Source organism: Fistularia commersonii, chromosome 12 (assembly GCF_037954325.1).
Source record: "Fistularia commersonii isolate RoL2024-O1a breed Wild chromosome 12, RoL_Fcom_v1.0, whole genome shotgun sequence".
Taxonomy (NCBI): Eukaryota; Metazoa; Chordata; class Actinopteri; order Syngnathiformes; family Fistulariidae; genus Fistularia; species Fistularia commersonii.
Window position 1 is genome coordinate 2878338 of NC_141295.1, and position 27909 is coordinate 2906246.

A 27909-nucleotide genomic window follows, 5' to 3' on the forward strand; every position below is an offset into this window, starting at 1 on the left:
GATGGGGTAAGAAATGGAGTAGGTGTTATCTTGAAGGAGGTGTTTATTATGCTCTGGAGGTGAAAAGAATGACAGATAGATTGATGAGTCTGAACCTGGAAATTGAAGGTGTGATGCTCAATGTAGCACAAGGTAAAGGTACGGGTAGCAAAGATCAAACAAAGGGTATACAATGACTTGTATGTTCGGATGGAAAGAGAATGATTTATGTTATGGCCTAACTGCTGTCTCTCTTGTCCTTGTTTGTCCCAGCCCACCCATCCTGGCTATTTTTGTTTATTTATCGTATTCATTGCTATTTATTTTTGTCACTCTATTTATATTGTTGTTTAGTTCTAGTTGTGTATTTTTCACCCTCACTGTTCCGTAACGTCGCCCATTGTCATCTCTGATGTTGTTGTTGTCTGCTGTCTATTTATTTGCAGATTTTTTTTTGTCTTGCTATCTTATGTCTTCTGCCTTTTCTATTTATATTCATATCTCTTTCTGTTTTTTGACATTATAACTGTTACACTGCTGTGACAAAGGAATTTCCCCAATGGGGATCAATGAAGTTTATCTTATCTTATCTTATACAGGTTGAATAAGAAGTACAGGGAAGGTTAGAGGGAGCTGCATTATGCATTTGTAGACCTAGAAAAACCGTATGACAGGGTGCAGAGAAATGCACCCTGTGGTATTGTATGAGGAAGTTTGGAGAGGCAGAGAAGTATGTTAGACTGGTGCAGGACATGTATGCTCGCTGTGAGACAGTGGTGCGGTGTGCTGTTGGGGTAATTGACAAGTTTAAGGTGGAGGTGGGACTACATCTGGGGTCAGCTCTGAGCCCCGTCTTGTTTGCAGTGGTGATTGACAGGCTGCTTAGGTTAAACAGGAATCTCCCTAGACCATGATGTTTGCAAATACATTGTGACCTGTAGTAGGAGCAAAGAACAGGTAGAGGAAAGTCTAGAGATGGGGATGTATGTCATGTACAGAGGATTTTACAAATTGGTTAACGGATGGTAAGGTTGGAAACTGTCAGGCAGGAGGCCTTGAGGAAGACCAAAGACAAGATGTATCAGAAAAACTTTATTTATCCCCAAGGGGCAAATGGGGAAGCTGGGATCTTAGGCGGTCTCCCATCCAAGTCCTCACCAGGCCAACCCTGCTTAGCGTCCGAGATCAGGTGTTCAGGGTGGTATGGCCGCAAACAAATCCATATGGATGTGGTGAAAGAGGGGATGATGTTTGTTGGTGTGAGAGGCGAGGATATCGAGCAGGGGTGGGCATTTTGGCTGGTGGGCCACATTTCTTATCTAATTTTTATGCGCGGGCCAACTAGGTGAACAAAATGAAAATTGCAATTTAAATATTTCAATTTTTTGGCATTTTATTTCAACCTTAAAACCTTTAATAATAATATAACGTACCAACCGTGGCATATAACGTAGCAACAATTTCCATCGGGATAAATAAAGTTGTTCTCATCTCATCTCATCTCATCTCATCTCATCTCAACCTACATTATTTTGGAAAGAAATTAAAGGAAAAAATCAGTTTCGAAATTCAATATTGATTGAAAATACTTGTTAAAATATTCAAATATTCAAAGAAAATAGTTTGGCGGGCCGTATAAAAAAGCAAAACGTAAAATGCCCAGGGTCTGATATAGAGAATAGGGTAAGGTGAAGGATGTTGATTTGTTTATTTGTTGTGGCAACCCCTGAAGGGAGTAGCCGAGAGGAAGAGATCAGTCAGACATGGTCAGGTGATAGTTAGAAGAAAAGAGGGTTTATTTAGTTTTATTTACCTTCCTTTAAACCCTAGGTGTTACGGATTCTGGCTGAAGGCTGTCATCAAGTGTTGAAAGACGGTACTACTTCCTTCCGCGTTTTGACGCCGGTCACGTGACGCAGCACTGCGTCATTACGTAAACGCGTGCACTTTCCTGCTTTCAGGTTTTCGTTTTTTCATTCCACCGTCGTCCTTGCGCTCTGGCATCTCTATCCTACAACAACGACGATGGCGGAGCCTGCAGCACCGGATGCGACGGACACAGCTGAGCCAGTCTCCACTACCCCGGGCCTCTCTCCCGTAGCAAGCCCTGGTTCGGAGCCCCCATCCACTACTCTCTCACCCACAACAGACGGCTCCCAGCGGCTGTTGTTCTCCCATGACTTGGTCTCCGGGCGCTATCGTGGATCCGTCAGGTTCGGCCTCGTACGTATGATCCATGGGGAGGAGGATTTCAACTCCGACTCGGATCTCGATGATGGCGGCGGGAGAGGCGGTGGCGGAGGGGGTGGAGGAGGAGGAGGAGGAGGAGGAGGAGGTGGTGGTGGCGGTGGAGGAGGACGAGTCCCGTGGGATTCGGACACTGAGAGTGCGGTGGATACCCCCAGTCGGCCCCTTGGCAGGGGATTCGTCCGCGTCCAGTGGTACCCTGAAGGAGGCAAGCAGGACATCAGGGAGACAAAGGTACCACACTCCATCCAGTATGTCACAGTTTACCCTGAGTCATACATTATGTTTAGAGCCCACTTCAAAAGCGCTTCTGTTTCAACCCTCTGAATTTTTTCATTTCATGTATTTCTTGCTACTATTCATCCTAACTCACGGCCCAACTAATCCATATTCCCATTGAACCTAGCTTGCTAACTGGCGAGCATTCTAGCGAACACGCAAGCTAGCACTTTAGCTCCCAGCCTCATGTCAGTCACCTGGTGCCGGCAGTGTAAACCGGGCTCGTCCCACCTGTCTGCGGTTAGCCGGTCTCTAATTCCCTGTCGCCGATTAGAGGAGGAAGATAAACAAACAGCAATTTCCTGCTGTGTAAGTTTTGTTTTTACTCCACGTGCTTTTTTGACAGATGCATCCTTGTCATCAAACCATTAGCTCGTTCCTGTTTCTCTCAGCTGGGTGTGACTTGGCCTTGGACCAAGCTCCCTCCACATTCCATCTTATCCACTTCTGTCTACATCAGTTTCTCAGCTTTTTTCAATTTACTAGGACTTCTCCCACAATGGACCAAGGACTTGTAAACATACGATCTGGACTTACACGTTTTATATCTATATTTTTAATCAACTGACAGCATAAAATGTCATACCAGGTATTTCCCCCAACCCACACTGTTTTAACGGCAATGCAGTACTTTTTGTGCAATGAAATTACAGAACACAAACAATGCCCCGGTCTAAGACAGGAATCAAGAGATGTAGGATTAGCTGTGATGAGCAGGCTTGACTTAAGACATTGTCTGTTTTTTTTTCTTTTTTCATACAGTTGGTTTACATGTGGATAACAAAAATAATTCATAATTCATTCACTAGCTTGTGATTGAAAGTTCTTAAGGGTAGTAATTTGAGGGTTAACATTTTCACCTCCAGTTGCCATAGGACCAAGGGCGTTCCTCCGTGATTGCAGCCAAAGCCTTTCCCCTACAGGTTTTCCTTTAATACTGATACATCAAGTACATTTTACCCCTAGACTGCAAACTCTCATTTTCTTTCAACCTCCATTTCTTAGAACAAAATCAGGTCCCAGAATTTGATTTCCCCAGTGTAGAGTTGGCAATCAAACAGGAAGGCAATCACTAGGTAAAAATTCAAAATTTTATGAGGGCTGGTGAAAGAGCCTTATCTAGCTTGGATGTGGTTGTATCGCATTACAGCACTTTGCCATTCTATAAACAACCCAAAATGATCTGGAATTGGTATAGAAGTGACAAACCTGCTGTAGCTGACATTCTCCAGTAATCTGCCAGGCTTTGTAAAAACGGGTCATGGGGTTTAAAGGATGAGAATGTCTGGAAAATGCTCATAGAGATCCTGTTTAGAGATGCTGGGTGGGTCTAGAAAAACACTATTTTTGGATCTGTCGTTTTGTCCTTTTGAACTAAATGAGTAAAGTTCTGGCCACAGTGTCATTCAGCTACTTGTCACAACAAAGGCTCAAGTAGACAATGATACCAGTATCGACATCCCACACTCTGTTAGTGCTGTGTCATTACTAGCCTCTGTCGCTAGATCTAGTGTGGGCCAGTGTGTATGTATTCCAATTTCTTGCTTGCTATGTTTGTTGTAAGGCATCATTCCTCATTGATTTCTTTTCAGCAATTCCTAATCTACATGCACCCAAGTCTCCAAAGGATTTGATTTAATCTCAAGAACGATCATAAAATAATAATTAGCAATTCATGACAAGTTTAATTTACATTTTGACCTACATTTATTCAGAATTTAAAATGAATATATGCTGCTGAAATGATTAGGGACAAGAAACCTGATTAATTCAAATCAGTTTTCATTTAAGGTTTCTAAAAAAAAAAATCGACAGCAAACCAGGGATTTTGAGAATTCTGGGAACAGCAACAGCCATTAGGTACAAATTATTGAGGATTGAAGTACATTTGGCTACATTCTAGGTGTGATGTCATATGTGTAAAATGTATTGGATTGTATTATAACATTTATAACTCCGCTGCTGAAACAACAATCCTAAGAAGTTCATTCATACAGTGCTAGAACATGAGCTGTAAAAGACACTTCTAACACAGAGGAGACACCTGGTATTCTGTAATCACAAATACCAGATGACAGCAGACCACTGAATACAATCAATAACAGTGGAAACAGTGATTTTATCACAATAAACACAGGATTTCTCAATTTATTTTGTTGTAGAGAGGGTTGCTGCCACATTTTCCTGCTTCTGTCAACTACGTATTAGCCACTCGCAACATGTTTCTGTCTCGTGTCAGCCATCAGAATTTCTGCTGTGCTCTAGCTAACCTATCTGTAACTTGCATTTTCAATTGCAGTTTTGCCAATATACAAGTGGTGCTGTCTGTTAGCTTGTAAAAAATATGCCCAATGCGGCTAGGGGTGCAAAATATTCAAATTTTTCAGCTGAGAGCAACTGTGTTTCCGAGCAGACAAGAAAACAGGACAATAATAACATACAATAGTGTCAATCGGATGAAACCCATTTAACAAGACTGACTTATATGATTAATAGTATTGAGTAGAAGTGGAAGCAGAGATGGTGAGGTGTGACAAAAGTGTGATCCAAAACAAAGAAGCTGCCATTAAATAAGGTGGCTGAATGAAGTACAGGAAGATTCATTTGGTTGTGGCATGTCTCTGACAAAGCCATGCCGTATCAGGCATGACTTTGTCGGGGAGGCATCTTTTCGGAACATTGCTTTAAAAACCACCATGACACCTTATGATAATCCTGTGGTTCCAGGCAAGTTTTGTGCTGTTTCCCAGGCAAACATAACCCTTGCATTGATGATGCAAAGCAGTAAACTGGTTAACTCATCACATTTGTACAAGGAGCCACTGACAGAAAGCTGGTGCAGTTGCTGTTGTGACTCATCTCGTTCAATGGGATTCGTAAAGTCTTTGCCAAACCCTCCGCCCTGCTTCTGTTATTGATGAAAATGGCTGTCAAAGTGGAAGTCGTTCTTAAAGGGGTTAACTCCGGTGTCCAAGGGGGATTGTGTGTGCTGCTCGCCACGTCTTTCATGTTGGTTACTGGCTCTGTCAGTGCTGAGCCAGTCTGAGTTGTATATGATTAGTATATGACCGACTTATATTTCTGCCTGCAAAATTTTTTATGTGTGTGTGTGTGTGTGTGTGTGTGTGGGTGGGTGTGCTATGCAGGACAAGATCAAATAAGATCCATTATCCAAGGGCAGGAGGTAGACAACCATCCAGTCCATAGACAATTACGTCAACATTCTCCAACACAGTTCTTCTGGGATGTCAAGGGTAGAGTGGTTGCAGGCAGGAGTGGGGTGGGGTTGTGGTGGGGGGCTGAGAAAGGAAAATGTAGAGGAGAGAAATGGAAAAGAGGTATGTGTGGGAAAATGGGGATGGAGAAGATACAGCAGAGAAAAAAAGGTGAGCTGATGGGAAGGGTGATGAGTGAGCAAGGACTGACATTGGAGCAGGACGGGAAAAATTTGGGTTAGGTTGAATCCCCGTCTGATCAGTTTAACTATGAACACACACGCCTGTCATTCTTGTAATTAAACATCTATGCATGGTAGTCATGAATTTGTCTAAAACAGTATTACAGTATTAACACTGCAAGCCCGACAACAACCAATGAACACTTAACAGAGCAATCATTGATATTTGTAGTGGCTGCTTCTATGTAGGCTACAGTATGTTGACAACTTTAGACTGCCTCTAACTACTTTCAGGTTCAATATTTATCAAATGCTGATAGTGGATGGTGAATAACTATTTCTTGAGATAAAGGATAAGGGGAACTTCACGGACAATCAGAGGACTCAGTTGAGTGTTGAATTAATTTCATTCGGTACATCTGTCGAAGCCCTCTTACTTTCATTCCAATTTCCCACATTTATAATGAAGTATGCAAGAATATCCACCAGCCATTTCGGACATGGCAGCTTTGATACCAGGACTGGGTAGTAGCTGTCAAGGAGAGAGAACCCGAGATGTATTCTCAGTGAAATTCTGTGGGGCATATTAAAAAGAAAACAGGATGGCTGCCACCAATATCAAAGTGGACTGAAGGACCTGGGCGGTTTATCTCACCCTAAATGGTGAACAATCAAAAACCTTGCTTGACATCTGTCAGCATCTTATAACACCATATTCCCTTTTGGCATCATCCTCAGTCTTCGCCTCATGTTCTGCTTTCGGCTTCTGTTATTGATTGTTCCACTGCGTGTTTTGATGCTGATAGGCTGCTGCGCCAGGCACTCCTTCAAGCTGATTGGGTGCAGGTCTCGCCAACTGTGTCAGCCATGGTGTTTGGTCAGCAGTTGATGTTAACACCCACTGGAAATTGGCTATCCAGTCAGATGATGCTAGGCTACTAGAGGTCAGGATTGAGGAGAGGACATGAGGGCGAGACAGGTGATTTCAGGAGCCTACCAAAGCCATAATGTATGAAATGAAAGATGCAATGAAAGGAAATGAAGGGATGGATGGGGAGGTATAGAAGGGTAATTCAAGAATTTCATACCCTTTTAGTCTTGACTGCCACACCCCCTCTTGGACGTCCTCTCATATAAACCAGGTGTGATTAAAAATCGTGTTCCTATAAATATACATATATATTTTTTATGGATTTATTTTTCCTATCATGTCACTAGATCATATTGGCACCTGGGTCTGCGGAGTTAAATTTGCTCATTAATTAGGAGTAAAGTTCAGAGAAAGATCAGTCTTTACAACAACAGAATTATGAAGCACTTACTTTTGTGTCAGCATGGACTGCCAGTGTATACAGTAAACCCTTGTTTATTGCGGGGGTTACGTTCTAAAAATAACCCGCAATAGGCGAAATCTGCGAAATAGTCAGCTTTATTTATTACAATCATTATAGAATACAATGCTGTACTATAGAATGAAACAAAAGATCAAAACGTGTTTTCAGGCCCAAGCATTTAAAAAAAAAAAAAAAAGAAAAACAAAAAAATATATATAAATGCTTTCTGACAAATAGCTATATACTTTTTAGAAATACTGTACAGTAAAATAATAATTTAGTAATCAATATGTTATTTTCCTCCTTTATGTAACAAACCGAAGATTCATTTATTCTGTAATGGCGCCCCACACACTTTTTCTGCGATAGTTAACATCCTCTTCCTTTTGGGCACGTCATCAGGTGCCTTTGCCGATGCAGAATGTTTCGTCGACATTGTGGGATTTGTCGTGGAGAAAATTTGCAAACGGAAATTTGGCAAGCTGTACCGAGACAAGACGCAGAGATTGTTGACACTGGTCTACCGCCCTTTAGCCAATTAGGATGCAGGACACAACATACTGTACTGTAAAAAAAAAAAAAAAAAAGCATTAAAAGAACTGCACTAAAATCTGTGAAACAGTGAATCCGCATAAGGAGATCCACCTTATAGCGAGGGTTTACTGTATAAAAAATACTATGTAAAGGTTCCTGTGCAGTTTCAAAAGAAAATCACTCAAAGCCAACAGAATGAATGGCTTCAGTGTCAATACAAATTGCATCACTAATGTGATCATTCTAATTGGCTGAGTTGGAACTTCTATAAACAGATTGAACATGGTTTGGTTTGTGCTTCCACCTCACGAACAACCCTGGTTCAATTCCCACAGGGAGCTTTTCTGTGTGTTGTCTGCATGTTGCCCCAGTGTCTGCATCTGGTTTCTTTACTCAGTCCAAAATTTCCCAGATCTGTGAATGAGATTGAATGGTTGTTTGAAGTACATATGTGGCCCTGTGATGAACTGGCGACTAGTCCAGGGTGTACCCTGCCCAAAGAAGGTTCAATGACTCGTTGAATCAGTGGGCCATTTGGGACACCATTTTTACTATTCAATGAGTCAGAGGGGTGGAACGGCACTATGACCGATGGACTCATGGAACTGTCTGATGATGCAGCACCCGCAGCAATCTCTCCATTACCACCTTGCGTCTTTTACATGGATTTCTACGGTCTCAAATGTATTCTTGAATCTTGAATCTCTTGTATAACCAATTTGAAAAAGAGAAATACCAGTCAAGCATGAGTGCATGGAGGTCACGTCACTGTCGACTGCTTCCCTTCGGGATTCTGGTCCCTGTTGCCCCTGACACATGCAATATATGAAGCAGAGCAGGGTGACCTTTTTCTGTAGCTACAACATCAATAAGAAATTGGGAATCTGTACAGTCATGTGGGTGGCTTAATAATGGCTGGCTATGTATTTCTACATTTAAGACATAATAGTACATATATGACTATTTTAATACTTGTAATACAATGAATATAGTGCCATTTAAAGAACTTCCTAGCCCTCCCTCTGTTCAAATAAGAGGCAATGAAAGCCACCATGGCTTTTTGCCATCTTAGTAACTCTGCAGATCTTGTCATTATAATGCAACTTGAAGACTCTTCACACATATATAAATGTAAAACTCTAATGAGATATCTTTATTACATGAAAAAATCTCCTAATACAAGTTCCCTTTTTTATATTATTTATTGACAGCACGGATGGTGTTGGGAGTTGGCACGTGAATGCCTGTCGTTAATAAAAGTTATTCTGTGCAGAGTGCAACCTGATTTTCTGACTCGCAGACTTTTCAATGAAACAACAGCAAAGCAAGGATTCCCACCAAAAGTAGCAGTGAGAAGTAGCTTGGAATTTGAAATGGCTCACAGAACAGGGGGTGATTACCATGGCAGCCTCCAGAACCAAGCTATCGCCTCTCTCACTCTCTCCCTGCTGTTTTTTTTCTCAATTTTTCAGTGATTTATGAAAAAAATGCCATCGGCTTCAACTTCAGCTTTCCCACATTTCCATATTCATCTCAGTCCTTCTTTCCCCACTATTGTTTTCCATCCTTAAATCACAATTCAGCCCATAGCTTTTTTGCGCCCCCCCCCTAGTCCTCACTTTGTTTTCCACCTGCTCCTCCAATGGAGATTTCCATTCAAGGAGGAGCTGATGATCTGGTCTACCACGGCACACTCCAACCCCAGTCCTGACATCGCCTCGCCCCCTTGCACATCCCTTTTTTTGCCAGGTACCTCCGAAAAACTTAACAGCTGCTACTAGAAGTTCCCAGGGCGGTAACAGGGGAAGCTCAGAGGGGACAAAGCTTTAATAATTACCCTTGTACCAGACCTCAACTCGGGACATTGTAGATCGGAGGCAGGAATACTCTGAGACCTCCTCAACCCTGTTGAAATGCTTTCCAGTGGGGAAGTGGAGCCGTGGGACTCTGGAGTGGACACGCCTATTTTTGGGGCGGAAGTTGTTGAAGCAGTCAAAAAGATCTTTAGTAGCGGGGCCTCTGGAGTGGATGAGGTCCGCCCTGGGTTCCTCAAGGCTCTGGATGCTATAGGATGCTGTGGATGCTGTCCTGGCTGACACGCCTCTGCCGTGGATGTAGGGGACAGTGCTGCTAGTCTGGCAGACCGGAGGGTGTGCTCCAACTTTAGGGGGATCACACTCCTCAGCCTCCCTGGTAAGTTCTATACAGCGGTGCTGGAGAAGAGGGTCTGTTGGTTCGATGAGCCTCGGATCCAGGAGGAGCAGTGTGGTTTTCGTCCAGGTCGTGGAACAATGGACCGGCTCTATACCCTTGGCAGGGTCCTTGAGGGGGCATGGGAGTTTACCCAACAAGTCTGCATGTGCTTCTTGGATCTGGGGAAGGCATTCAACCGTGTGCCGCGAGCAGTCCTGTGGGGGGTGCTCCGGGAGAATGGGGTATCAAATACTGTTATACGGGCTGTTCAGTTCCTGTATGATCGGTGTCGGAGCTTTGTCCACTTTGCCCGTTGGAGGTCTGACCCGTTTCTTGTGAGAGTTGGACAGGGCTTCCCTTTGTCACAAGGCTCTGGATGCTGTAGGGGTGTCCCGTTCATAACTTCTGTTCATTACTTTTATGGACAGAATTTCAAGGCACAGCCAGGGCGTCGTGGGTATCCGGTTTGGTAGCCACAGGATCGAGTATCAGGAGTCTCGCCTCACACAGGTCACCATTTGTGGCACAGTGAGCTAGAATTAGTTATTAGTAATAACTACCAATCAAAGTTCTTGGAATATCATTAACTCAATAATTATACCAACCTTGCTTCAGGGCACCACCAGAAAAGCTGGAAAATAGTGAAACACAGTATAGAAATAGGTATTTATCTAAAATATTTAACAGTATTGATATTTTAGGTTAATAAGGCGTAAGTTCGACCACTGACTCTGTCACACAGTCTTGTCACAATATATGTATATTAACACTTAGAAAACTCAAGAAACTCCCCTTTTAAAATATAATAAAGTTTATTTGACAATCCAAAATGCAGGTGTGTGTGTATTAAAGGACTACAAAAATGGTAATGGCCTCAAGAAAACTACAAAATGGCGGTCTGAATGCAGAACTACCAAAATGGCAGCAGCTGTAGCACAAAGGCAACCACCTGGTGGTATCATGTGATCTGGACTGGAAAGCACAAAGGAATGAATGGGCTGCCAATAGTGTAAAAGTTACGTGGAGGTGCGTTCGTGTTCGAAAAACAAAGGAAAGCACACAGAATGAGAGGAGCAGCAAGCAACAATAGCAATAACGTGGGAATACACCGATTGCCCACGGCACGACAGGAGAACAGCAGTTACAACCATAACACAAAACTGATCAATAACTCATGCGTGCCCAGATGCTAATCCTAGCCTATTGTAATAAGCCGATCAGGGATGTGATGTTCCGGGGACGGAAAGGCCGGTTCTGATGACTATTGTGTCGGGCCCGCAGTGGATTTGCAGTCGTTGGCAGGAGTGAGGTGTCCTCTGGGCCCACCACCGGGGACGAGAGACTGCTGACAATCTGGACACGCGGTAGACTATTGCAGTCTGCAGCTCTGGTAGTTGGATTGGGACATCGCGCTTGGAACAATGGCCCAGATCGGCGGGAAGAAAATCTTTGTACAGCCCCCTCTTGTGCACTGGAGTGCAGCTGTTGGAGCATTGCTGTTTGAGGACAATTTCATTTTGAAATCCGCGTTTTTAACGGGTTGATGACCTCACAGTATTTGCCTCATTGTGGTCCAATGGGTGATGGCGCTGGGACGGGTCCTCCTGTAGCAGGCGGCCTCTCCTCTCTTTCCTTGCCTCTGGAGTGTGTTAACGTGGAAGGTGAGAATTTATTTAAAACGTGGGGGTCAATCCCTGGAACAAAGGATTCAACCCCTTTTGTTCAACACATGGTGGTTGAATACAGAAACAAGTTGGGTTCACAGAAATAAGTTTCTGTTAAAGTCTGTACTTGAGCCACTACATCCCCCCTTTTTGGTTCGAAGAGTTGCCTGCTGGATGCAGTCTTTGAGAAAATCGAGGGCCAAACAGCTCTGTGTGTTGAAACAACCATTCTCATCACATCTCATTCTCATCTCCCATGACCTCTGCACAAACCTCTTAATTTGCTGCATCGTCAAGTGACCCGATTCACTATACATCCCAACGTCGTAGCGGACCGTTGCATTCAGATTATGAATGAACAAGAATTTAAAGAACTGGTATCCTTCCAGCCCTGGGGTGCTACGACCCAGGAAGAATGCGGCTCTCAAATGCCTGTAGTACTTCCGAGAAGATTCATGCTTCTTCTGCATGATGGCGAAGGCATTAAGGGTAGCAGAGGCTGAGTCAATTTAGAATGAGTATCTTCATGCAAAGCTCTTCGCAATGTCAGGTAGTCAACTTGGGGTCCCTTGTGGTAGCGTTTCAGTGAAGATGTGAACGCTCCTTGCCGTGGTTCTCCAGATCAGCTTGAGTTTTCTCGAGTTGTGGAATCAGGCAGGTCCGTCAGACAGCTTTTGATCTCTCGGAGGTAGTCGTTGATGTTAGAGCCTGGATTGCTGGGCTCGAAATGCTCAACTCTCTCAACTCTCATGCTCTATGGCAAGCTCCTTAAGGTGCTTATTGCAAGATGAAGAGCCCGTTTAACTGCCAATGATCTGAACCATGACCCAGAGTCGTTCAGGTCCCTAGAGCAATGAGCCTGACTAATTCCTGATTGTCGAGGAGTATGAGCGAGTTGTGGGTGCATATGACTCGTGGGTAAAGGAAAACCCCAAGTCTTCCATGCCCTTTGGGCATGGCGATAGTACCCTGCGTCCTCCATGCCCCTATGGGTGTGGGGGTAGTACGCCCCCCTTTGCATCGAAGATGAGGTGACTGAGGGTTATGGGGGGCACAGGCCTCCTGCCTTGGTCTTGGTCATCCCAGGATGACAGGGGCCTCATCCGGTGGGCAGTTGTTGTCTTGTCTGACAACAAGGTGTGAGGTTTCAATGTCCTCACCAACTCAGGCATATTGCCGTTGGAGGGTCTGTCTTCGTCCTCCGACTCGGTGGTGTAGATCACCTGGCTGGGTTGGAGTTCTTGGTGCATCCCATCTGCTCCGAAGAGTGCACTCCACCATGCAGGCGTTTCAAAACCCTCTGTGTGTTGCGCTGCTCAGCCTTGCTCTTCTGAGCTTCCTTTTTTAGGCTGGCTTTCTCCCGCTGCAGTCTGGCGATCTGTGCCTGATGCTCATAGAGGTGGCCCTGCACGTCAGTATTATGAGCTACCAGCACAGCCTTACGGCTGTCCTGCTCCTTGGCATGCAGATCGTATGTTGCTGGTACACCAGGAATATTTGGCCTACCAGGTCACTAATGGTGAGCGGCATTGTTGGCATTGTCAGCTAAGTCTTCTAATGCCGAGTTGAATGTTGTAAGACTATAGCCGTCAAGCCTTTTCTTTTCCGTCTCATCAAGACTGAGGAGGCCAACAACTGTTGCTCTCAGCATTGCGTCGAGTGCCCTCATGGAGCTTCAGTTCCGGCCTCCTGATCTGTCTGGGGATCCATCCTTCCGGTTATAAGATACTTACACAGTGAGTAACTGTGTTTTGAGTTATTTAATGCACAGGTGAGGCTCCCTGTGACTTACAAGCTGCAAAATTACTCCAACTACGACCTATCTTTTTAACACCTGTTAGGGGTTAGTTACTTACAGCTAATCTACTTCCTAAAGTTCCTCGATTACCAGCACAATGAATGCAAAACCACAAAGCACACTACGTATCTGCTTAGCAAGTAGCAAAAGAGAGAAATAACAAAAAGGGGGAAATAGAAAAAAAAAAAAATCAAAATTGAAAATGGAAAAAAAAAAGACAATTCTAAAGTAATTAATAATTAAAATGAATTAATTAATTTGTAGAATTATGCGTGGATATTGTGACAGACTGTTTTAAGTAATGGTGCCTCACACGGCGCACCATTAGTTATCAAATTTCTTGGAATATCATGAACTCCATAATGATACCAACCTTTGTTTTGGGCACCACCAGCAAAGCTGGAAAATAACTTAATAGTCGGTATTTATCTAAAATGCAAAATGGCGGCAGGTGTAGCCTAAAGGCTACCACCTGGTGCTACCATGTGACCAGGGCTTGAGGTCACAAAGGAATGAATGATATGCCAATGAATAATGTCCTGTGTAAAAATTACCTGGAAGCGCGTTTGTGTTGGTAAAAGAAAAGAAGGCGGAGAGAATTAGACGAGCAGCAAGTTAACAAGATAACAATAGCAGTGACATGGGAATGCAGTGATTACCCAAGACAGTTGAGACGACAGGAAAACAGAAGTTACAACCCTATCACAAAACTGATCAATAGTTCCTGCTTGCCCAGATGCTAATACTTGCCTCTTATAATGAGGCGATCAGGGATGTGACGCTCCAGGGACGGAAGGGATGGTTCTAGAGTGCAGCTGTTAGAGCGTAGCAGTTCGAGCATCGTTTCAGTTTGAAAAGCGCGGTTATAACAGGTTGGCGATGTTACAATGTGTGCCTCGTTGTGATTCGATGGATAATGATGCTAGGATGATGGATGGATGGATGGAAACGGTATGTGCCAATCAAGACAAGATGAACAATATGCAAGTATGGGTGAGTGGATGTATGTTGGGTCTGTTGTTTGGCCATAGTTAAAAAGCCATGACGGTAAAAGACTGGAAAGTAGTATATCTAAAATAACAGACACTGAAAGACATGAAATGCACTGTGCTGTGATATTTATGTGGTTCTTATACTTATAGTAGTGTAATATAAAATCCTATATATCACACAACCCTACATTCAACATTTCCTGATGCACGCACGCACGCACGCACGCACGCACGCACGCACAATATTCTTGCATACTTCACATACTTAATAATAAATGTGGGAAATTGGAAAGAAAATAAAAGGGCTTTGACAGATGTACTGAATGAAATTAATTCCAAGCTCAACTGAGTCCTCCGGTTGTCCGTGAAGTTCTCCTTATCCTTTATCTCTTAAAAAACAGTTATTCTCCTTTCACTCCGAGCACTTGCAAATATTGAACCTGAAAGTCTAAAGTTGTCAACATACTGTAGCCTACATAGAAGCAGCCACTACAAATATCATTCATTGCTGATTGTTCATTGGTTGTTGGGTTAGGGTTAGGGTTGTTGTCGGGCAGATTCTTGCAGCGTTAATACTGTAATACTGTTTTAGACAAATTCATGACGACCATGTACAGATGTCTAATTATAAGAATGGCAGGAGTGTGTGCTCAAAGTTAAACTGATCACACTGAGGCTCAACCTAACCCAGATTTTTTTCCATCCTGCTCCGATGTCAGTCCTTGCTCACTCATCGTCCTTCCCATCAGCTCACATTTTTCCTCTGTTGTATCTTCTCCATCCCCATTTTCCCCTCCTACCTCTTTTCCATTTCTTTCCTCCACATTTTCCTTTCTCAGCTCCCTATCTACACCTACCTCCTGCAACCACACCACCCTTGCAGTCTCAGAAGACTTGTGTTGGAGATTGGAGAAAGTTGACGTAATTGTCTATGGACTGGATGGTTGTCTACCTCCTGCCCTTAGATAATGGATCTTATTTGATCTTCTCCCTATAAAGGACACACACACACACACTTCTGAATAGACAGACATAGGTTCTGGAACTTGCGTCTACCCTACCAATACTCTTTCTTCTTGCTCTCTCCTCCCTTTTTCCTCTGCAGCAGTGGCCCCAGCCTGTGGGGATACAGTCTGCTCTCCCCTCTTCGTACCCTTTTCTTACCGCCTCCTTTTTACACCACACAACCTGGCGTTCACATTGCTCTTATCTATTTCTGGCTCTTACTTTTCTCGTTTCCTCACTCTCCATCTCTTCCCTCCTGGGATCTGTGTCGATTTCCCACTTGTTGGGATTGCTGCTGCCTTGGCGCTGCGTTCACTTCTTATCTCATCTCTTTTCTTCTTGTCACACCCTGTTTTACCTCTCTGCACCCCTCCTCATTCTCCATCTCCTTTTTCTTCTCCCTCACTTACTTTACTTCTGTGATAGGCGTTCTGGAATATCCTTTAGTAAAAGTACCTCTTACAATGCCAGAATTAAGATAATTACATCGGAAACCACATTGCCATTACCCTATTTTTTGTTATGATAATTAAAGAGCATTGATAAAAATTTAAGAAGTATGAATATGATCTGTATGTTTATATGTTTACTAAAGCCTAGGCCAGCTAGTTGGTTCTGCACAAGGCTAATATCCAAACAGTCCAGTTTATGAAACATTGAAATAGCCAAACAGATTTTTTTTTCAGGTCTTGATGGATATGTGAATGAATGTTTTTTTTTTTTTTCTGATGATGTTTTCTTGAGGTTTCCACCTGTTTTGCTGAGATTTCATGCAACTTCAAGCCTCAGTGCTATTGCTCAGGCTAGGTTTGCTATATATGCAAAATTGACTCATCATCTTGACTACCACACCCAATGAACTCAGAAGGGTTTGTTACTTTCATCAACTCATTTTCTCAGAGTATGTCTAAAGTTTTTCTTTTTTTTATTTTGTCGCATACAATGTTTTTCTTGTGCATTTTCATTTGCTGAAATGTAAATCATTTGCCTTACTTCGAACTTTTGCTTTTCCTGTGTGACTGCTCTGTAATTTATCAAAGGAGAAAGTATGAGCAGTGGCTGATGAAAACCTAGCAGATTGGTTGTGATTCTGAAAGTTTTTGTTATTTATTTTTTCTAATATTTCTAGACGTAAAAATTGAGACTGTAGTTTTAACACAATTCTCAGGTCCGTAGTCAACTTGTGAATACTCTAGTCTATGTATTTAATGTAATGCTCCTTGTATGTTTCATACCTTAGGGCATTCACTCAATTTTAGTACACTTCTTGCTTTGTAAAATTCAATGTCATCTCTCAGTCAAATCTAATGGCATAACAGCCAGTTCACTTGCAAGTTCATGGAAAACCAAACTGCACCCGAAGCATCTGCATGTAAATAAATGTGCAGTTGTTGGTTTACTGCTGTATGTCAACAATGTTTCTGGTGGAAAACCCCTTTTGTTAAAGTAATGTGATCATCAGAAAAGCTTACTGACAACGTGTGTGCATTTACATGCATGCGTGTGTGTGTGTGTGTTGAAAGAAAAATGTGTACCTGTCAATACTGACACCATCTGCATTCATTTGACTTCCTCTTGTTTTTGTGACTCTGGTGGCTTGATGGACGATGAGGAAGAAAAGGCGTGGCCCTGAGCTGCAGTCCTCTGCAGTGTCTCTTTCTGCCTCTCTTCATCCTCCTTGTACTGCACCTCAGTAATGACTTGTGTTCAATTTGGTCGGGAATTCAAAGCGCTGGCCCGGAATTGATCCCTGCAATCAATTTGGGAACCTGCTAGCTTTTTACCCTGAGAAAAGATACAGCCAAGTTTTTTTTATATCCATTGCGCACAGAATGGCTCATATCCATCCATCCATACTTGCGTATCTAAGTGTCACTAAACCAGCCATTATGTTAATCGTCTTTATTTTAACTTCGCTTTCAAATTTTCTCATGCTCGTGTCATTTTATTGCTCATTCATACAATGTCCAATTCTGAATAGATGTGCTTCATATAGCATTGATTGTGCTGTTTGTGACGTTGGATTTAAAATGATGACATTAGCTGTAACATTGCTATGCCATATATGAAGGAAGTATGCAATACATGTTAGTTACAGCACGCCCTATTGAAGTTAGGTTATCATATTTATTGACATTTTGAATTAAGATGACAGTTCCTTTCAATAACCTGCTAATGCTAGTAGATTCAATAGTGGCAATGAGAGTTAATTTTTACAAGACTGTATGTGACCTAAGGTGTTGTATAACTGTATCCACTTCCTGTTTCAGTTGGGTAAATGGTATTAATTTTAGTACTGTCTTGGACTGGTGAAGAAATGCCCACCTAAATACCATGCACTGAGGGAATAGTAATGAGTCTTGTTTGTGTGTTTCTTCAAATGCATCTGAAGAAACGCTCTGTCTGCCGGACAGTTAGGGCAAGAAGACACGTTTGCCTGTGTGTTGATACGTCAACTACCAGACAGATTGCTGTCTAACAGGTTATATGAAAACATGGCGAGCCATTGATTGTACCATCACACACCCTGCCAGTCAGGAATAGGGTTACAGGCGGATACAAAATGTATGCAACACTGGAAGCGTCTGTGCGTGCGAGCGTGCGTGTGTGCCCTTATTTGACATTCAGTTCCTGGTGCATGTTACGAGTAGGGCAATTGGTTTGTATCCAACTGTCAACATATTTAACCGAGTATAAGTATCTTAAAAATGCTAGCTGTGCAAATATTGTTTCCATGCTTGCGGAGGATGACGTGACACTTAAATCCGGGGTAGTTTTTGCTTTCTTTTTCTTGTAGTTGAGATGATATTGGCACAAACAGAGGAGGAAATTCCATGCAAGTGGCTCAATTTAATAGCACTACACTCAAGTTGTGAAACATTTGCCAAACTCTTGTCTGACAGCAACTTATGATAATCTTAACTCATTTAAATAAAGTCCTTATAAACAATGTTTTACATAGATTACATTCAGTCACCTTGCTGTCATATTTGTGAATTTTGTTTCGTCTTCCTTTTTAGTTAATTTCTTTCTCGACCCTAACAATAAGCTTGTCCTGTACTTCCATCTATCACTGATGAGACCTTATTTACAAGCAGCGGGGGTTAGTAGACCTTAGCCTCCCACTAATAGCTTTCGAAAAACAATTTCAATGCATCTTTATATCTATCTCTTCGTAAACAAAATCACACCTGCCCTGAATAAAGTACAACGGTTGACTGTCTAATTTATAAACTGATTAGGGTTAGACTTCAGCTGGATTTACCAACACAGGAGATAGTCATGTGGGGCAACTTGGCATACAGTTTACACAGCATGATGTTTCTACTTACCTGACAAGGCCATGTTGTCGATGAACTCCAAGGGCCTATCATCGATGCCTCAGTCTTGGAGCCCTGACCTGATTTAAGTTGTAATCTGCTTGAACATTCTACTCTTGTCCCACAGAAAAGAAAAGCCATTTTAACTCCACTTTACATCTTCATCATATTTGCTTAGGAGCTGATGAAGAACAGTAAGGCCAAGCAGGCTTCTGGGGTTGCTGAAACTCCGGTGTAAACTCCGGCGTAAATTCATGCTGTGGCTCTGTCAATATATCAACCACTATCAATAGCATCTCAGTACAAACCAGACTATCAAGAGACATTTCCCTTGCTTAGCCTGCCTCTTGGACTAAGCTGATACAATTACGCTGTAATTGGAATTTTGTACCACAAATAATCCAATACTTTTTACGTTCGGCCAGTGAAATTAAGAGACTTGCTGTGAGATGCAAAACTAAGTTAATCCATTTATCACAACTGCAAACACTTGTAGCGCGTCCTTTTTATTGGGATAGTTTTTTTCACTGACTTTGAGTCGACCCAGAATAATAGACTTTGTAAGCTGTTACAAAGTCATGCCTCAATTAGGCCAAATGTGGCATGTTTTTAGGTCAGCACTATGAGTAAATATGGCAACGAACATCACTTACACACATTAGTAAATGTACAGGTAGGTGGAATCTCCTGCTGGCCATCTATACCTATTGCAACTCCTCCAGTGTCCATGACTTCTATAGAAGTCAGTTGGGTTGATTTTTAAAATGATCAAACCCACCTGCCTGAAACAGTGGATGATCAGAAGCACTAAAGTGTGCTTGAGCAGCATCCCTGTTGTTTTCTAGCTTTTTTCTAGCTCTCTGATGTGTAATGACAGAAATATCTAAATATGTGTTTACCAATTGAGCAAAGCCATGTCAATTCAAATAAAGTAATTTCAGTGGACCAGGAAGTTGTATACTGGTCTGCTATCTGTATGAAACCTTCTTGCCCATGACAGAAGTACAAAGATGATAAAATTTGATCGAATGATCTCTTAAGTCCAAGGAGAGAAGTTGCTCCTCCTTGGGGTTATATGATTCCTTACCGAGGGCTCAACCACAACTCTGCCGGACTCGATGGGTTTATAGTGAACCTTTGTCCAAGTATGACATGGCAGTTTTTGCTCACAGGAACATCGTTTCGTACGGCAACCCTGGGAGCAAGGCCTGTTGCCAAAAATAGCTTAGCGTCTCCTGTTATATGCGCCCTTAGGGTGTGCATTAATTCAGACCTGTCAGGGTTTCATTTGTTTCTAAACCAAACAGGCCAAATGTGGCCCACCACGCCATTAATGTGGGCCGCAAGAACATCTTAAATGTCTGATTGTCTTAAAATAAACAAGTCAAACACATGCATTGACCATACACTACATTTCCAACAATTCATGCTGATAATGTTACCCAAAAAGTGATTACATCCCACCAAATATCCACATAAATGCAAGTTTGCACAAGTAGAATTGAGAAATACAAATGATCCCTAAATGTCCAGGAAGAGAAAAGCTGATGCAGATGGAAGGCTTGATGGAGTCAAGAAAAATTGGTATGCATAGGTAACATTTTTTGATTTGAATGAGTAATGAATTTTATTTAAAATCAAGGAGTAGTTACATTTATTTTTCATTACATTTGGTTACATTTAGTTTCATGTATATGGTTACCATTGACCCTTTGAGGGCAACCATTATGCTGATGTGAAAATGAGTTTGATACCCCTGATATATGTGAATAGATGTATATGTATATATATATATGTATATATAAAAAAATTCTCTATAATTTCTAATGGATGACTCATTTTGTGTCACTGTCTGCCTTTAGATTTCTGGGTTCTCCTGAGAGGCTCATGCCAACTCAGTGAAAGAGTCCTTTCCCTTTTTATATGGCAAAATCTCATCTGCTCTCCAGGGGCATTGCAGCGCCGCTGACTCTGCATGTTGCAGTCTTCATTGCTCCGAGCTGAGACAGAATGAGGGTGTGACAAATCGCATCATGTTGTCATGGTCCAAGTGTGAATGTGATTAATTCTGCTCCCTGTTTTTGTTAAATGGTTCATCATAGGGCAGAGATGTCCCTAGCACATCTGAGGGGTTAATTTAGAGGCAGTATTTTAAAGTATATTGCCGTCAGAATTGTCAACCTCCACCTGCCACTTCTGCAAAACTGTCTTGCTTAAAAAAAGAACAATGTGTAGCATTTCACTGACATTAAAGAAGTTGTGTAGAGGACGGTTGTAAATGTGAATATTTAGGCTAGTTGTTGCCATGTCTTTATTTAGTAAAACCGATACATTCCACAAAGGTAACTGTAAGCACCACATACATCTTTGGTAATTTGGTTTATCGGGCAGCGACGTGCTGTTTCTGGTGAGGAACTGCACAAACAATTCTATATCTTAACTCTTAGTGTGTGTTATTTATTTTAAGCTAAATCAAATGTGTTCTGGTCAGTTATGTATGACTTCTTCAAGTCACTGTCTGTCCTGGGCTAAAGCTGTGCGAGTAAATTTGCTGTAAACCCCCCACTGACACCCTTCATCACAACAAAGATATTGTCTGACTGATTCTATTCTGGAGATTTTTGTCATAGGGTTGGTGTTAATTCAGCAGCTTCTTTTTGGTGTAAAATGTCACAAAGTTTACATTCTTCAAGGCTGTAATTACTTCTTAATTTTCTTTCTTTCACAGTTGAAACTTGAAGATCGATCCATCGTGATCAGGGACATTGTGCGACGTAATAATTCCAATGTAAGTAGCATCCAGTGAACATCTTTTCCCCCTTTAACATAATCCCTCATCCTGGCTTGTTAGTTACATATTTCAGTCAGTCTGCTTTGCTCTTTGTCAGTCATGTCACTGTTCAATGCTCTGTTCCACTAATATTTTCAGCTCGCTTCTTAGTAACAAGTGAAATGTGGCTGCAAGCTCTGCCTCCCAAAGTGTTAATGTTGTTAAGAGGAAAATATTTCTGAGCACCATGGCTGGTAAAATTATCATCTCGTGTTTATCTGCTGCGTTACAGGACAGCCAGTGTGGTATTGTGACCAACATTGACATCGAGTGTGCGGTGAAACTAGTGGGGACAAATTGTGTTCTGTATCCAGTCAACAGCAAAGACCTGCAGCACATCTGGGTGAGAGACCAAAGTCAACGACACATTTTCAAGTGTTTGGCTAGAACCAAATGAATTAAAAGTCACAATCTGAACCTATTAAGGGATGCTTTTCAATGTAATACAATGTTATTTTTACATTTTGTCGAGAGCAAGTTGTCACCACTTTGGTCCATTGGTTGTTGATAGAATGACTCGCGTGCTTAACCTGTATCGAGGAAAAAACAAATCAAAAGTCAAAGACATTCACTTCATTCACAATAATGACAGTTTTTTATGTCACTTTTTTTCAGTCTTTTATGTATGGCGACTATATTGCCTTTGACTTCTGGCTGGGAAAAGTGTATGACCTGACTAATCACATCATCCTCAAACTTTCCAACGGAGCAAGGTAGAGAGCGAAAAAGAGTGTGTGTAATTATTAGGGGTGGGACCTGTTAAAAAAAATCAAATTCATTAGAAACTTTGTCATAAATCAACTTAAAATAATCGCATTTCAATATTTTACACTTGGAAGTTTGTTTAACGCAGGAATCAATATACTTTAGCTGAAACTTCAAGATCATGATTATTTTCTCATCAATTTACAACACAGCCCAATAGAGGGGTGCGGAAAACAAATTTGTGGTTTTGTGTTATAAATTTGTAGCATGTTTTACTCCTGTATTATCGTCATCCAGCAGCTGGATTTTTTTTGAGATTGTCAACTGACCCTTTCGGGCATCAGTTTGTAATTTGCATCAGTGGAATCAATCAACAGTGGCTCTCTGTAGACTGGTTTACAGTCCACAGTGCCACTGAATTTGTTAATCTATCTGACTTGGACATTTTGAACCCCAACATGTGATCCAGTGTCATGGCACTCTGCTTGGTTGCTCCTGATATCTAAACTCCTTCCCACTTAATATGCAAAGAACACATCTCCGTTTGCATCTCTTTTTGGTTTAAACTCTCATCTGGAAAATTTTCTTATCGGTAAACCAGCGTAGTCTCAACTGCCTTGCTTGCCATGCGATCACACTACACATCGGTGTAATCTTTACGACTACAACTCGCGCACTGAGAAACGTTCTATGGTGCAGATTAAAGTGAGATTATATTGCACTCATTTTCTTAACGTATAATTTTCTTTCTGTTATTAATTAATCAAGATTAACTCGTTGAAGTCCCAGCCCTGGTAATTACTAATAATAGTGAGCATGTGTTAGTTGGTCAGAATGTCAGCATGCTGGTAAACACTTCTCAGTAGCATCGACAGTGACAGTGATCTGACCGCCTCTTGCCTTCATCCAGGTGTTCCATGAGTGTGGAGGATGGTGCCAAGCTTTATGATGTCTCTCCACATGTCAGTGATTCGGTGTGTATGAAACAAATCATGTCATTGGAAAATTAGGGGATTAACATTATGAATGTAAAGCCACAGAGTTCAACTACTGAAATACAGAGACTGGTCCCCTCAGAGTAGCCAAAGTTATTTCAGTCTTTGTGTATTAATATCAATAATTTGAATTGCTCAAATGTCTCTCGGGTCCAGCCTTGATACCATGTAACTGCTTTTTCAGGGGCTGTTCTTTGATGAGGCATATGGCTTCTACCCTGGCCAAGTCCTGATCGGTCCAGCGAAAGTCTTCTCTAATGTACAGTGGCTGTCGGGGGTCAAGCCTGTCCTCTGTCGAAAGTGCAAGTTCAGAGTGGTGGTAGAAGAGGTAAAATTCAGATTTAGCTTTTTCACATCGGTCACTTCATATCCGCATTCAGTCTTTGGGTTGAGAGAAAGTCATCTTTTAGGTTTGCAACTAAAAAAGGAGAACTATATCATTATCTGTAATATCTAATCAGTGTTCACATCTTATTTACATCTACAGCTGGTCATAGGCTTTTTGTCTTAATGTCTTGTGCTAAACCGCAGAAATGCTTTTAGATCCCAGTCTGGTGAAGGAGTGAGTGAAGTGAGGTGCTAATAAAGTTCATGATTTTGGCTTAGCATCCTGTCACGACAAATGTGGTTTTTTTTTTTTTGGCCCTTCTCTTATAAGCTCAACATTCAGCTCTGTAGCCCTCCTGTACACTTTGTTTGGCTAAAAAAGTTCTTTGTCAATGCTCCTCATGGTGTCTTACCTAATGTGTGTTCACATTAGGTAAAGGTTGCTGAACTGAAGGTGACATGGATCACCAAGAGTTACTCCCCAAAAGGATCGGATAGTGTGTATCCTCCCCCCTCTACTATCACACAGGAAAACCTCTGCAGGTTTGTGTAACAACAGAAATTAACGCCTCATATGCCATAGGTGGGAGTTCTGCAGATCGCTGGTAAAAGTTTTTCTTTCCTTACACTTACTAAAACAATAAGTGTAGTAGAAACCTCTTATCATAACCAGTGTGCCGCCGCATACTGCACGACTTCAAATCCAGAGACCTTTTAGGGATGACATTTACTCGAATGAATTGTCTTGCTCTTGTGTACTTCACTATTTCTTCATTATGTTGATTCATGTCGCGCAGCAGATTTATCCCAACTTTGTAATTGTTTGTCCTTTTGGGATATTTGCTGTACACTGTACCCGCACTTTTCACTGGAGTACATTCCAAGACCCTCCCGCGAAAAGTGAATTTCCGTGAAGTAAAGACATGATCATTTTGATGGTATTTACAGATGCAGCTAGGCCCGAAAATATTTGGAAAGTGACACAAGTTTTGTAATTTTAGCTGTTTAGGAAAACATATTCAGGATACAATTATATAATCAATATAGGCTGAAAGTGCAGACTCTCAGCTGTAATTTGAGAGTATTTACATCCAATTTGGAGCCAGGGTAAGAAATTACAGCCCTTTAATACGTAGCTGCCTCTTTTTCAAGAAACCAAAAGTAAATGGGCAATTGACGCAGACTGCTGCTGCTGCTGCAAAAAACATTAAGTCTGCATGGGTTCCACCCTCGGAAACCTGTCATCAGTTAAGCAGTCAAAAGATCTGGAGTTGATTCCAGGTGTAGCGTTTGCATTTGGAAACTGTTGCGGTGAACACACAACGTGTGGTCAAAGGAGCTCTGCATGGAGGTGAAACAGACCATCCTGAGGCTGAAAAAAAAGAAGAAATCCATCAGAGATAGCAGAAATGTTAGGAGTGGCCAAATCAACAGTTTGGGACATTCTGAGAAAAAAGGAGTGCACTGGTGAGCTTGGTAACTCCAAAAGGCCTGGACGTCCACAGAAGACAACAGCGGTGGATGATTGCAGAATCCTTTCCATGGTGAAGAAAAACCCCTTCACAACATCCACTCAAGGAACACTCTCCAGGAAGTAGGTGTATCAGTATCTAAGTCTACCATAAAGAGAAGACTTCGTGAGACTAAACTCAAAGGATTCACCACAAGGTGCAAACCATTAATCAGACTCAAAAATAGAAATTTGAATTGCCAGAATTTACTTTGCCAAAAAACACCTGAAGAAGCGAGCCCAGTTCTGGAACATTCTTTGGACAGATGAGACTAACATCAACATGTACCAGAATGATGGGTAGAAGAAAGTTTGGAGAAGAATTGGAACAGCTCATGATCCCAAGCTCATGCTCATGATCCACCACATCTTCTGTAAAACATGGCGGAGGCAGTGTGATGGCATGGGCATGCATGGCTTCCAATGGCATTGGGTCACTTGTATTTAAAAGCAGACGGATGAATTCTGAAGTGTATTCAGCCGAGTGCAACAAAGTTGATTGGACGGCGCATCACAGTACAGATGGACAATGATCCAACATACTGTAAAAGCAACCTAGGAGAAGTGGAATATTCTTCAATGGCCAAGTCATTCACCAGATCTCAACCCGATTGGGCATGCATTTCACTTGCTCAAGACAAAACATAAGGCAGAAGGACCCACAAACAAGCAACAACTGAAGACGGCTGCAGTAAAGCATCACAAAGGAGGAAACCCAGTGTTTGGTGATGTCCATGGGTCCCAGACTTCAAGCAGTCATTGCCTGCAAAGGATTCACAACAAAATATTGAAAAGTAATATTTTTATTAGGGTTATGGTTATTTGTCCAATGACTTTTGAGCCTCTGAAATGAGGAGCGTCTGTATAAAAATAGCAACAATTCCTACATGTTTAATCATATATTTTTGCTCAATCATATATTTTTGTCCCCTTGAATTAAACCTTAAAGTCTGCACTTGAATTCCGTTGAAGTGTCATTTCAAATCCGATGTGGTGGCAGCCAGAGCCCAAATCCTGAAGATTGTGTCAGTCTACATATTTCCTGGCCTAGCTGTATATTAACTCTCAACAAACCTTTTTAAACCCTTTGCGAATGTCCCGCAAACCGTTATCAACCCACCATCGACTGTATTATGCGTCCCACACTCTTATACAGTATACTAAACGGTTTTGGATGGTTGAAATATACAGCAAACATTGAAATACAATACAGTCCTTTTTTTACAATTAATTTATGTTGTCTCATCACCTGTTTTGCTGTTTTACTGAAGCTCAAGGTCACTGTCTTCCAAATGACAGCTTCTTGTTTCTCAATGTAACAAACCGTAGATTTGTTAATACTGTAATGGCGGCCAACTTCAGCAAAACTTCTGCCTGACTTCTGTTTTACCTTTTCATCAGTAGTCAGCATCTTCCTGCTATGCTTGGGGTCGATACCAAACTCCTGGGAAAATGCGGGGTGTTTAGTAGGCGTCGTAGAGCATGCTTTTATTTCGTATGAGATCTCACAACGGTTGGAGCGAGAGCTTGCAATGCTGGGCATCTTTATTTAACAAAGGAGATTTTGTATTTTATTGATCTTATAAAATTCATTTTAGTTTAATTTTGGTATATTTTTTACTGTTTTTTTCTTCTTAGGCTAGAATATGGCTATTTCATCATGAAGAAAATTCAAACACTGCAAAAACAAATGCTAAAGAATGCTGAATTGAGAGAATCGAATTAAAAAAAAAAACAAACAAGTAGCAAGGGTATGTTAGCCGAACTGCAAAGTAGTAAGGGTCCACTATATTTTCACGCAATTCAGTTTCCATTTGATTTTTTTTTCCGAATTAAAAATAAGATGTGGTACAAAAACCTTGTATAAGTCATATTCAACTACATAACATTGTGTGTTTATCAGCTGATTTAGTTTAGTCTGTAGTGGCTAAAGTTCCCTCTAAGTATTTGCCAAAGTATTCACTCATTTAACCACTCTAAGATGGAGAGAACGAGTCTCTACGCATGTTTACTGTTGACGACGGTAGAAAACAGTGTGTTCGCTCCGTCCTTCACTGAATCACCCAGTATCCAACAGTTTTCCCTTTTTACACATTTGAACTGATCACGTCATAGCTCAGCGCCCGCTCCGAACCTTATTTGGTTAACATAAACATAAATACATATGCCATGAATAAGCATGTACTCAACAAAAAAAGCAAAATTAAATACAATAAAGTAATTATAAATAATTATGCTATAATCAACAATCACCAAATATAATGCAATAATATTATATCCGAATCTGAGACGAAATCACAAAAAATGGAAAATGGCACTAACATAGTCATCCCTGTCAGTACATGTTCTTTTCCTTGTCTCGTTCAGGGTGAGGCGTTTGGGTTACTATGACCACACCCAGAGGCAGCTGGGAGAGAGGGTGCTCTACATCTTTCCCACCAAAGGTGATGCCACCCGCATCACATCTGAAGGACCTGAGGGCGCCCCCATCCTGCCAGAGGACCCTGTTGTCAGAAAGGTCTCAAAAAGTCACAGTCCTGATTGAGCTGTGTTTTCGTACCTTACTTTCCTAATTTATGACTTGCTTTTGAAATTTTTTGTTTAAAACCTAAAGTCTGTGCTATAAGACAAAACTTTTCAAAGAAAAAAAGTGTACAGGTATATCATGTGAATGTGACCCTCTAATGTCAAGTTACATGCTTTTTTTTTTTTTGTTTGTTTGTTTTGGCACATTCTGTGTGTGAAAGTTATTTTTGCTCCTCCTCAAACTCTCTTTGTGTGTGACTGTGTGCACATTTGC

General features: G+C 41.7%; 1 protein-coding gene across 2 annotated transcripts in view; it reads left to right on the top strand.

The window, feature by feature from the left end:
• The first annotated feature begins 1965 nt into the window (after positions 1-1965).
• Positions 1966-27909, top strand: part of LOC147228132 ((E3-independent) E2 ubiquitin-conjugating enzyme UBE2O-like) — a 38685-nt gene continuing 12741 nt past the window's right edge. Inside the window, exons 1-8 of one of the 2 annotated variants that reach the window (XM_086156369.1) lie at positions 1966-2460; positions 21471-21530; positions 21805-21915; positions 22188-22285; positions 23188-23251; positions 23457-23600; positions 24033-24142; positions 27477-27627. In XM_086156369.1, coding sequence (XP_086012495.1) covers positions 2005-2460; positions 21471-21530; positions 21805-21915; positions 22188-22285; positions 23188-23251; positions 23457-23600; positions 24033-24142; positions 27477-27627 — 1194 coding nt within the window. In that variant the 5' untranslated portion in view covers positions 1966-2004. The remainder of the gene's footprint in view (positions 2461-21470; positions 21531-21804; positions 21916-22187; positions 22286-23187; positions 23252-23456; positions 23601-24032; positions 24143-27476; positions 27628-27909) is intronic. The other variant, XM_086156368.1, reaches the window with a different exon arrangement.